Here is a 12,747-nt window from a genome sequence, read left to right on the forward strand (position 1 = left end):
CAAGCTTTTCCACTTGCCACCTATCAATCACATCACAGCAAAGACTGCCGAGGCCTAGAAGGTGCCAAGTCTGGAGGTCACATAGGAATTCCTTTCTGGCTGAGAGCGGGTGGGAGGGTGGCGCATGCTGAACTGCCAACTGGAAGGAAAAGCAAAGCTGCATCAATGGGAACATTTTGGTGCCAGCGAGACCTCTGGGAAAAGAACACAAGAGGTACAAGTGGAACCCAAAATATTGGAGCCTTATCCTCCTTTGTCTCTGGCCACCTGATCAAGGTTATTCTTAGCGATCCCAGGACTGGACCTTTAGGGAAATCAAAAACGAGGGAAAATCCAATGGGGGCAAATTCTCCTGGCTTTGCAGCATTGCAACTGCAGGGGGAGATGGGCATGCAGTGCCGATTACATTCCCTCATCTATGCAAGGCTCCAAAAGGTATGGTGCCCTGAAGTCTAGACCCTGGTGTTGCCCTGAGATTACAAAGCTGTGTCTAAAACAAAGGAATTCCACTTTGTTTTTGCCACATGCCTTTCCTGGCCATCTCGTAGCTGTTACATAGTAAGGCTGCCAATTCTTACACTGACATTTAGAGCTATGCTTTTAACAGTAACAGACTGACTGTAGGATCCTGTAGTTGGGAAATGCAATGATGCGTAATGGAATTGGCACCACCCCTACATAAAGGGAAGAGCAAGGAGGGAAGGAAAGCTGCCAGCCTGAGAGCTCTTTTGCCCTCAAGATATCTATCAACAATTGCCCTATGGGAAAAATCTCCATAATAAAGAGCTACTCCAATTCCTATGTGGAAAAAAATCCTGACTTCAGTGGTGACTGGACATTCCCGTGTAACTGGGAGTGGGACAGTAAACCTGCTCTGAGTTTTAGGGTGCATTTACATTGTAGAATTTAGTGCAGTTTGACACCATTTTAACTCAATGCTATGGAATCATAGGACGTGCAGTTTTGCAAGGATTTTAGCCTTTCCTGTCAATAAGTGCAGAAAAGGCTAAATCCTCATAATTCCACAACATTATACTATGGCAGTTAAAGTGATGTTGAACTGCATTAATGCATCCTTAGTATAGATGAGCACTTAGAGAAATTCAAGGTGATTGTGTCTGAGCAATACGTATCCTTGAGCACAATTTCTTGGGAAGAGCAGGGGCTTAGAAACATTCAGTTTCTTAATTTGAAGCTAGTGCAGGCCCACTCAATTGAACTGCTTCTTTACATCTGCCTCTGGTTGGTCACTTTAAGATTTGGAGGAGAAGATGGGAAAAGGAGGAGGATAAAATGATTCCATAAACATGTCCCATGGCCTGTCTTTGTAAATAGGACAACTAGAGATACCTTAGAAGTGGGAATCATTTCTAGTTCTCCAAATGCTGCAACTCTCAGCATTTTTCATTGTTTGCTGTGCTGGCTAAAGGATGTTAGGACTTGAAAGCCAACAACAGCTGGAACATTGCATGACCCCAATTTTTGAATGAAATTCAATTGTTAGTCCCAGTTAGAGTAGAACCACAAATCAATAAAATTCATGTAAATGTTGGCTTTCCAAGTTTCCATTGATTCAGTCAGTTCTGTTTCAAATTAACAATTGGATTTAGCACCGTGCATTTCTGACAACTTGTCTAGAATAGCTCTCATTTACAAATGAAGCAGAAGTAAGGAGACGTCTACCTTCTAGTCTAGCTGGGAATAACAACTTGATTTGTTAAACTTAACACTTTGGGGAATCAAATCTTTATCATGAACACTGTTGATATAAATACAAACTGACTACGAAAGCTTTACACACTTTGATAACACAAGTAGAAACAGAATCACCAATTTAATTTGCAAAGTTTCTATTAAGATATTAAAATATTAACCACCTTCTAATTTAGGGTTCTGTTTTTCTTTGTAACATTTAAAAGAAAAAGAAGCAATCAAGAACAGGTAAAGATTGAGGATAAAGCAACTCCAGGATCCATATGGAACGTACATTCCCATATGTAAGCTACCCCAAGTCCCTTTGGGGAGATGGTGGTGGGGTATAAGAATAAAGTTATCATCATCATCATCATTATCAGACTTTGGAAACATTCTTGACCTATGGACTAGAGTTATATACACAAAATAAAGATCACCAATATACAGTTTTTAAAAGCCCAAGTTCAGAAAATTAAAAAGGATTACAGGTGCTTATCTCATAAGTATATGCCATGAATCTCAGACACCAAAAGAACAAATGTAGCCTTGGAAAAATGTGAATTTAAACTAATGTTCATAGAAAGGAAAAGCAGGCCACATAGGGAGTGCCAAATTTTTCATCTCATCATCAGAAGCATCAGAACACACACACACATTTTTCTAAATGGAAGTGCAGGCCAGGACACAGAACTGGAAAAAAATTTAGCCTCCACCTTGTCTGTGGCACATCTTCAAAAGAATTTGTTAATTCCAATGGTGCTGAAAAATCCTAAGGCAACAGACAGAGGTGTAGCCTGTTTTGGCAAAAAGGTTCTGAACTGACACTTGCCAGAAGGGTGGTTTTGAGTTCTTATCCAATTTCCATTCCTCTTGTGTTGTCTGGCGGGATGCTGGCATAAGAGCCCTGGCTTTGGAGCTCAAGTACAGTTCCAAAAATCTGCTTGCTTAAATGCCTGATATGAACTTGAGTACACAGAGTTTACAACACTGGGATGCAGCTGACATAAAAGGAACATGTTCCTTCCTATTTGACTCCAAAATGGACAGTGATTGACACAGGACTACAAAAGCTGAATCCCTAACATCCCTGCTTGCATTTAGAAGACAAGAAGCACATGTTTTGTAAGATGTAATCTGTGACACCTCCAAATCTGCACCTGTAGATTTTGTGGCCTATTCATCTCTCAATGTTTTGACCATAGATTATACAGTAATGTTCAAATACCCCAAGCTTCCAAAAGAGAACTGGCAATTTGAGAACATTGACCTCTTCGCCTGTTTTATGCTTTCAAGTCACTTCTAGTTCTTAGAGAAGGAAGCCCGCCAGACCTAATTGAGACTTGTGGTGGGGCAAAAATGGACCCAAATGCCTCTACGGTGGTTATTTGTTAACTGTCCAACTGGAGGCAAGCTATGAAAGCTACTACATGAGGCTACTACAAAATTCTGTGTACACTGCTGTGTCATAACTGGTATTCAGCAAGTGCTAACAAAGAATTAATTTCAGATTTAAATATGTTAGTCATCCTAATCCTCGGGATATTGCAGGAAACAACGCTCATTATTGTGATTTAGTATGAATCACTAAATTGTCCTCTAGCCATCAAGGGTTTATTCAGGGTTTTCCTTTCTATCTAATTCTCATGATACATTTGCCATTGCTCAATGACTCACACAGAAATCCCCTTTCCCACTATTTTATACACCATATTCATTCTCGTGACAGCTGACAGAAGGAAAGGGAAGAGGACTTATTCTTGTTTAATTTAATTTCAAGCCAAGCATTTACTGTAGGTTATACATGGGACACAGGGCTTCAATGCTGGTAAAGGTTAGCCATGATAAACTTATGCCTTTATTCAGAAGGAGCACTGGAGGTATTCCTAAGTAGTCTGCACAGAAATAGATGCACCAGCAATGCAAAGTTTTCAATAGCACTGAATGTTATAAAGTCAGCTCTCTACATTTGCAGGTTCAATTTTTGTGGTTGTGATTATTTGTGGATTTGATTAATATGGTCTCTCTATGAATCTCCAAAGTCCTCCAGTGAGACTGTATCGTGCACTGAAGGACCTGGAAATTTCTGGAGAGATGTTTGTTTCTCCTAGCCACAAACTTTCACTTCCTGAATCAGTAAGTCTATAGTTAACGTGAATTTGTTCATTGTCCACTCAGTGTACAATTTCCTTTCTCTCCTCCAAATTGGAAAAAAATGTGTTGGTTTGCTGTGAGTTTTCCGGGCTGCATGGCCATGTTCCAAAAACATTCTCTCCTGACGCTTTGCTCACATCTATGGCAGGCATTCTCAGAGGTTGTGAAGTCAGCCTGGAAAACTCACAGCAACCCAGTGATTCCGGCCATGCATCTACACTGTGGAATCAATGTAGTTTGACACCACTTTAATTGTCATGGTTCAGTGCTATGGAATCCTGGGAGTTGTGGTTTTAGATGGTATTTAGGAGTTGTAAATTTAGGAGCTATAAATATTTTGTAAATCTACCAAAGAGTGCTGGTGTTACTACATCATACTACAAATCACAGGATTGCATAGAACTGGCCCATGTCAGTTAAATGGATGACCAACGGCATTCATTTCACAGTGTAGATGAACACAGAGTATCTTGCTATTAGATGTTAAGAAGCCTTTAGAGTTTGTAAATAAAATACTTTGTATTTCTGTGCAAAGAGGACTAGGGTGCTTTATATCTCTACCAGACCTTGCCTGGCTTTATATCTCTACCAGTCCTTCTGGCAATATCGAACTATTTGTTGCACAACTTCTACTTATAAATAGTAGTTATTCTGCTTGTGAGATAAACTATAGAACTTGAGGTGGGGTATATCTTGCTCTTTCTGAGGTGCAAAATGTCATGGGCCCAGTGAACCTTAGGTAATAAGGTGAATGCTCCATTTCATGCATCTCAAAACATTACCCATGCTACTATAATTAATCTGGGGAAATGTCATCATTTGGAATCCAGTTGCTTTTGCAATGCCCCTCTTCCATTCTGAACATCCTGCTACTCACCAAGGTTGGGTTGCGACATTGCCATGGATCGCTGAGACACTGGAGTAGATGTGGCTGAAGGATGATGGCTCATGTGGTTCAGTGGCTGAGTCATGGTTTTTCGAGGATCTTGCCATGTTGTAATCTTCTCTATATGGCTGAAAAGAACAAAGATAAGGATTTTAGGGAGGGACATCTAACAATGTTGCAGTGTTAAGGAAGAGTCCTATTTTTCCCTCTGTGTTACAACATACTACTATTAATCAACGTCATAGTACCATACTAATCTTGTATACCATGGAGATACAATATAACGTCAGTCTTAAAAGAAGTGCATTGGCTGCAAATATATTGCTTGGTTTTGTCAATTCAAGAGAGATTCTACTCTCTTGACTATATATTATTACAAAAGATATTCAATTATTAGAACAGTTAAATACACAGACCAAGGAAAAGACTACATGATAAAACAGCATATAAAAACATCCAGCACATTGCTTTTGCAAGACTGTCAAAACAGAAAAGTCTTCAATTGTGGAAAAAGAGTAAGGAGTGCACCAGGTGAATCTCCCTGGGAAGGAAGCTCCAGTGCCTGGAGGAAGCCCCCAAGAAGACCCTCTTGTATGTTCCAACCAGATGTACTTTTGAGGGTTGTGGGACAGAGAGAAGGGCCTCCCCAGAGGATCTCAAAACAAGGAGAAGTTTGTAAAGGAGAATAAGTTCCTTGACATAACCGGAGCCTGAGCTATATGGGACTCCATAGGGCACAACCAGCGCTTCATCTAAGGATGTAGGAGAGGAATTCTCAGTTGTGGCACCCAAATTGTGGAATGCCTTCCCCTTGGAGGTCCAACTAGGATGAATGCTAGCTTTATTTCGGTGCCAAGAAAAAGCATGTCTATGCTTTTAGGGGGTAACTGATTTGCTTCAAAATATTTACACTCCATTGTTTGCTGTGGGGCTTTGTTCATATAAACACATTTTCTCACAGACAAAAATAGAAGTTGGCAAGAATTTTGAGGAAAACCAGGCATTTGACTTTTTTTCTCTTTCTAGTCCTCCTTAAAAAAAAAAGCTCTGCCTTCAGATACATCTCCGTTAACCACATTGCTTTGGTTTATACATCCATTGTCATCCTCTTCTTGAATGTTCTTCTTTTTCTTAACATTATATAGATTTTGTTTGTTAGGCTGAAAACTGATACACTTACACAGGGAGGAAAGGAGGGAGGTTTTGAAAAAGCCTTTTGAACACTTAAGTCAGTGTTTCTCAACTTGAGAGTCGGGACCCCTGGGGGATCATAAGGGGGTTTCAAAGGGGTCACCAAAGACCATCAGAAAACACATATTTCTGATGGTCTTAGGAACCCCTTTGGCAGAGAAGGGTGAAGATGTCTCCACCTGTCCTCTTCCCTTTTGGAAACAGACGGTGAATCCCACCAAAAGTTCTCCTCTGCTGAGATTGGCCAGCCTCTCAGCCAAGGAGAGGGCTGCTTCTGACACTCCGAGCAGGGAGGGGAGAGCAGGCATGCTCAGTGTATGGCGGAGTGGTGCGCATGTACACGTGAGGGTGAGAGTGTGAAGCTGGATGGAGGCTAGAGAGTTCCTTCAAGACAAGGGAGTTCTGTGTGGGAAGTTTGGCCTAATTCTATCGTTGGTGATGTGGATTTATAGTTCACCTACAATCTTTGATTGTAGGTGAACTATAAATCCCAGCAACTACAACTCCCAAATGTCATGTTCTATTTTCCCCAAACTCCACCAGTGTTCACATCTGGGCATATTGAGTATTTGTGAAAAGTTTGGTCCAGATCCATCATTGTTTGAGTGAACAGTGCTCTCTGCATATAGGTGAATGACAACTCCAAAACTCAAGGTCAATGCCTTCCAAACAAACCCTTCCAGCATTTTGTTGGTTGTGGGAGTTCTTTGTGCCAATTTTGGTTCCATTCCATCGCTGGTGGAGTTCAGAATGCTCTTTGATTGTAGGTTAACTATAAATCCCAGCAACTACAATTCCCAAATGATAAAATCAATCCCCTCCCCACAACCCCACCAGTATTCAAATTTGGGCATATCGGATATTTGTGCCAAATTTTGTCCAGTGAATTAAAATACATTCTGCATATCAGATATTTACATTATGATTCATAAAACAGTTATGAAGTAGCAACAAAAATAAATTATGGTTGGGGGTCACCACAACAAGAGGAACCATATTATGGGGTCACAGCATTAGGAAGGTTGAGAAACACTGACTTAAGTAATCAGTGGAAGTACAGTAGTATATAAAAAGAGATGACTGATGTAACTTTAAGGAGCTCATCTAGAGCTCAGATTCACCTTTACCCTAGATCTGCAAACTCTACAGTTCAAAGTTACTTTCACTTACATGTGTCATTTGCTCTTCCTTCTAGCTACTGAGTCACTTCCTCACTTCAAGGGCTCTCTCAGTTTTAATTATTTTCCTTTGTTATTAGCCAACACAGTTATTTGTCTTTCCTGTATCTCGCAGCATCTTTTTTCCTTTCTTTGTTTTACCCCTTCCTTCCTTCCTTCTTTCCCCATTTACTCACCCTAGTAACCCTTTTCTGCTAGCCACAATACTAGCAAAAAGGGACAAATGAAATTAAGGAAAAACCACAACATTTAGGTCTTCTAGAAAGTGAAAAGACACACTTATTGCTTTCTCTTCATGCACTTTCTCCCCTGTCTGGAATCCTGGATCATCCATTGAAATGACTACAGGAGGTTCACATCAGGACAAAAAGAAGTACACTTAATAGGTTAATTGAAAAGAATGTACTGCTCCATGAAGTAAATGATCAACACTGGTGGTATTGATTTAAAAGATTAGACAAATTTATGGAGATCAAATCTATCAGTGATGATCATGAGGGCTATAATACCTCTAAGTAAATGAAACATTTACTTTTTAGACTACAACTCCCAGAACCCCCCCCCCCCCCCTCCAAATCAGTATCCCCCACTGGCTGGACATTTTAGGGGCTATAACTGAAAAAAAAGGAATTTCTTAAGTGAGTTGCTGGGAATTTTCCAGACTACATGGTCATGTTTCAGAAGAATTCTCTCCTGACGTTTCACCCAAATCTATGGCAGGCATCTTCAGAGGTTGTGAGGTCTGTTAGAAGCTAGGCAAGTGGGGTTTATATATCTGTGGAATGTCCTACTGTATACCTTGCATATGTGGACAAGTCTACATATTGACCACCAAACACAGCGCCCAAACATGAATCGAGGAACATGAAAGGCACTGCAGACTAATTCAACCAGAGAAGTAAGCCAGCCATAGCAGAGCACCTGATGAACCAACCTGGATGCAGCATATTATTTGAGAACACAGAAATTCTGGACCACTCTAACAATCACCATGTCATACTACTCAGAGAAGCCAAACATGTGGACAACTTCAACAGAAAGGAGGAAAACATGACAATGACCAAAATCTCAGTCACTATCCATATTAAAAAAAAAAAAACCTCTAAAGTCAGGGCAGTAAATAAAGAGCAACACTAAAAAAACCCAGTTGAAATTCTAACATGAAACAATCAGGGACAGCTAACACCTCCTAAGAAAGTATTCACCCAGTCAGGATGCAGCCAGGCTTTGAAGCTACAAGGCTATTCAATGCTAATCAAGCTGGTCCATTGAGCATTCACACTTGCCGCCAACAGACAAGAGTTCTTTCTCCCACCCTGGACATTTCACAGATAGATAAACCTCATTTGCCTAGTTTCCATGGCCATACAGCCGGGATGTCAGATACAACAAAGTTCTTACCAAACAGGATTTGGCCTCCATCTATAGATGGGAAAATATTTCTTTGATCTAAAACAGTGATTCCCAGCCTGTGGTCTGTGGACCACCAGTGGTCCGCAAGAAAAAAACAATGGTTTGCAGACTCAAAACCACATGGCAATGAGAGCTACTGGTCTCGTGAAACCTTCTTAAAGTGCAGAGGCAACTGGGATGTCAGGAGGGGAGAGGCTGACTACCCATGAAAGATTACTACTACCACATCACTACTACCAAAGCATCTCTAGATTATTAAATATGGTTTTCTCTGGGTGAGCAGATGGTGACTACTGGATGGCATATATTCTGTATCAGAAACTAGAGCTTACATCATCTCTCCAATGCAATATTCTGAAACAGCATCCCAAATAATCAAAATGAATCTAGAGTTGACCAAACACTGATTCGTAACCCTTTTGGTACTAATGTTGGAGAGTGGTCCCTGCTCAAAGTAGTCCCTGTTCAAAAAAAGTTGGGAACCACTGGTCTAAAACTGGGATTCTGTGTGCCATATGTCAAAAAGAAGAATGCTAACAGGGTCTACCTCTTCCTATGGATATAGACCAAAGGAATGGCTACTTCAAAGAAAGGGCAGAAAGGACAAATGTAATTGTTTATTTTAAAAAAATGTTGCCAATTACACAGCACCCGTAGACTGCCTTTGTCCCCGCCCTGCACCCTCCACTGCTAGCTTTAAATGCCCTCTTGCAAAGTGATACCTAGAGTACTCTTTTGGGAAACACATTTGTCACAACACTCCCTGCTGTAGCATTTGCTTTCTTGCTCACCAAATTAGAATGAAAGGAACTGCAGAGCCTGTTTATTCCCCTCTTGGTTTTGTCAGGCGGTTCTCCACCCCTTCATGTAATTTTGAGCACAGCCACTGGAGATGCCCTGCCCTAAAGGGATTTAAAGGGTGAGCCCTGGCATTTGCTTCCTGTATTTTCTGAGCTATTCACTCAATAACAAAGCAGCCATCTGAAAACACTAGGAAGCAAAACAGTAAAAAAAAAAGTTTATAATGTCTCGAAGGCAAGCTCATGCATAAGTTTGAACTGCATCATATGGTCAGTGTAAGGTCCAGGCATGGGCAAACTTCAGCCCTCCAGGTGTTTTGGACTTCAACTCCCACAATCCCTGATTGTGGGAGTTGAAGTCCAAAACACCTGGTGGGCTGAAGATTGCCCATGCCTGGTATAGGTCCACATAATGCAGTTCAAATTGCATTATATGAGTCTACATTGACCATATAATGGTGCTCAAATGGCATATAATGTAGTTCAAACTGCATTATTTGGCAGTGTAGATAAATCTTAGCTTCTTGGGTCAAAAGACAAAACTAATGGTTCGGCTGATTAGTGAACTCCAAAGGATATAGTCCCAAAACTGCATTTTCCCAACTCTGATTAAAGCAGAAGTAATACTAGGAACTGTTATTTAGAATTAAGCTTTAAACCAGATATGTTCTAAACAAGCAGGCTGATCAAAATTTATCAGCATCATGGTTTCATGGGATTCTTGGCAGTATTTGAATCACATAATCGACAAAAAAAATGACTTAATTCATTGGCTAGTCAACCCCAAAGTGGAAGCCCCATTAACGCAATCTGTTAAACTCTTGTGTCGGCAGGACTGAAAACAGGTCATAGGTTCAAATCCGAGGAGAGCACGGATAAGCTTCCTCTGTCAGCTCTAACTCCCATGCGGGGACGTAAGAGATGCCTCCCACAATTATGGTAAAACATCAAAAATATCCAGGCATCCTCTGGGCAACATCCTTGCAGACAGCCAATTCTCTCACACCAGAAGCGACTTGCAGTTTCTCAAATCACTCCTGACACGAAAGAAAAAAACCCTAAGTAAACATCACCTAATTGAGTCTGACTAAAGTAGTTTTAATGGTTAGCATGTAGTTCTACAGGAGACCCCGGTGGCGCAGTGGGTTAAAGCACTGAGCTGCTAACCATGTTGACCGAAAGGTCGCAGGTTCGAATCTGGGGAGCATCGTGAGCTTCCGCTATTAGCCCCAGCTTCTGCTAACCTAGCAGTTCGAAAACATGCAAATGTGAGTAGATCAATAGGTACTGCTCCGGTGGGAAGGTAATGACTCTCCATGCAGTCATGCCGGCGATGTGACTTTGGAGGTGTCTAAGCTCTTCAGCTTAGAAATGGAGATGAGCACCACACCCCAGAGTCAGATATGACTGGACTTCATGCCAGGGGAAAACCTTTACCTTTACTATGTAGTTCTACATGGCACTGAATATCACAGGACATCACCTAATTGTGCTCTCAGCCAAGTATTTCTGGCACAACTATAAGGCTTTTAGATGAACTTGAGTCAACTAACCTTCTCCAAAGATAACCCAACACAGTTCTTGCCTGAAGTGCTGCAGTGAAAAGACCAATAGTAAACTCAAGTAACTTTTCCTAATCCTCACATGCACCAATGTTACTCCTTAGTCAACATAGTGATTCATACCTAAATACACAGACTGTCTCCACTGAGATGTCCTGCCAGAGGAATTAAACCTCTGACTGTATGTAGCATTTGATCTGCAGGAGTGCCTCCCACAATGGAATAATTGTTGGGTCGTTCAGGCTGTCAATCTATAAACAGCCACACTTGCCTCAATGCAGCACTCGGTTTCAAATGGTGTGTGCCAATGCCCTCTACAGCAGTCAGAAATACATCACTCCAGCTTCTACCAGCCATGTCAGATTTTATACAAGATTAAAATACACAAACAAAGCTAAGAAACAATCAAAATGAAACAATGGCACAAACACAACATTTTAAAACACTGATCAAATGGTGTGGGGCACACTGATCTGAAATGCTACAACTGTAATTAAAGAGAGAGGAGGGAGGAAACAAGAGAGGAATGTACTGTATAAACATTAGATGTTCAAACTGCCTTAAGCCAGAAGCTGAGAGTGCCCTGGATTGCCCTTGTGGTGCCATCCTGGCAAAAAGAAAGCATTTCAACTTCATTCAAGAGCGTGGAGGCAGAGCCTTTCTGGAGGAACGTCCTCACTCTGGCATCCAGGCTAATGTGCTCAAGTTCAAGGAATTCAAGAGAGAGGAAAAAATCAGCAGTTAGAAAACACTGCTTAGCTTCATAAGTCGTAGAAAGGTACTTATTTATTTATTTAAGGAAGAATTTAAAATTAGCTCTTGCATTTAAGTGATCCCTGGGAGAGAGAGAAAAGAAATGTCTACAGCTTTTAATAGACCAAGAGAGCTACAAGCAAGTATGGAAATAAGGGACACTTTATGTATATTCTAAGATTTTAAGGCACTTTACCATCCTTGCTTTGTCGTCCCCCCGTCCCCCCCAGGCATTTAGAATTATCTTTGCTAGCCTTTTATGGCTAAAATAAATTACATATGTCGAGATAAACTGAAACGGTCTTTAACTTACAAACAAGGGGATATTCAATTGTCCCTCTGTTATCAACGGATTCTACAATCGCAGATTCCACCATCCATGACTTGAAAACATTTTTTATAAAATAGAAGAAAGTCAATTTTATTATACAACTGTTTTTAATTAGACTTGAACATCCTTGAATTTTGGTATCCATGAAGGGCATCATTTCACAGGCAAAATACACTTTGGTAAAATGAAGGCTTCCAGAAGCAGGGATGGGAAGCTTTTTCTTGCCATGCCTCCTTCCCGTGTAGCCCAACATTCCCATGTGTTCTGAAGATTGGAAAATTCGTTCGACTGGCATGGAAAATGTTGCAGAGAATCCTGCTGGAAACCTCCAGTGAACCAAAAAGAGTCTGTCGATGACGTGACACCAAGGATATACAGCCTGCACAGTTTCTAATCCAATGCCCAGGTTAAATGACTTGATAGGTCACATGATAGTCATGTTTAATATTTGAAAGAATGTCATATTAAAGATAAAACCAGATTGTTTTCTGCTGATGCAAAGACTAAGACACAGAGCAATGGGTTCAAGTTAAAGGGAAAGAGATTCCATCTAAACAGTTGGAAGAACTTCCTGATGATAACAGCTGTTCAATAGTGGAATATGATGCATCAGAGTCTAGTGAAGTCTCCTTCTCTGGAGGGTTGTTAACAAAAGCTGGATGGCCATCTGATGGGTGTTGAATGTTTATTCCCACATAGGAGAATGGGAACTGGACTGGCTGATCCTTGTTCTCTCCCAACACTATTATTCAACCTTATGATTCAGCCTAAAGAGATCAGAAAGAGC

General features: G+C 40.9%; 1 protein-coding gene across 1 annotated transcript in view; it reads right to left on the bottom strand.

Annotated features, from left to right (window-relative positions):
- Positions 1–12,747, bottom strand: part of WWTR1 (WW domain containing transcription regulator 1) — a 96,356-nt gene that overhangs the window by 30,320 nt on the left and 53,289 nt on the right. Inside the window, exon 2 of the mRNA XM_060767737.2 lies at positions 4,724–4,860. Within this exon, the coding sequence (XP_060623720.2) occupies positions 4,724–4,860 (137 nt within the window). The remainder of the gene's footprint in view (positions 1–4,723; positions 4,861–12,747) is intronic.

Source organism: Anolis sagrei, chromosome 3 (assembly GCF_037176765.1).
Source record: "Anolis sagrei isolate rAnoSag1 chromosome 3, rAnoSag1.mat, whole genome shotgun sequence".
NCBI lineage: Eukaryota > Metazoa > Chordata > Lepidosauria > Squamata > Dactyloidae > Anolis > Anolis sagrei.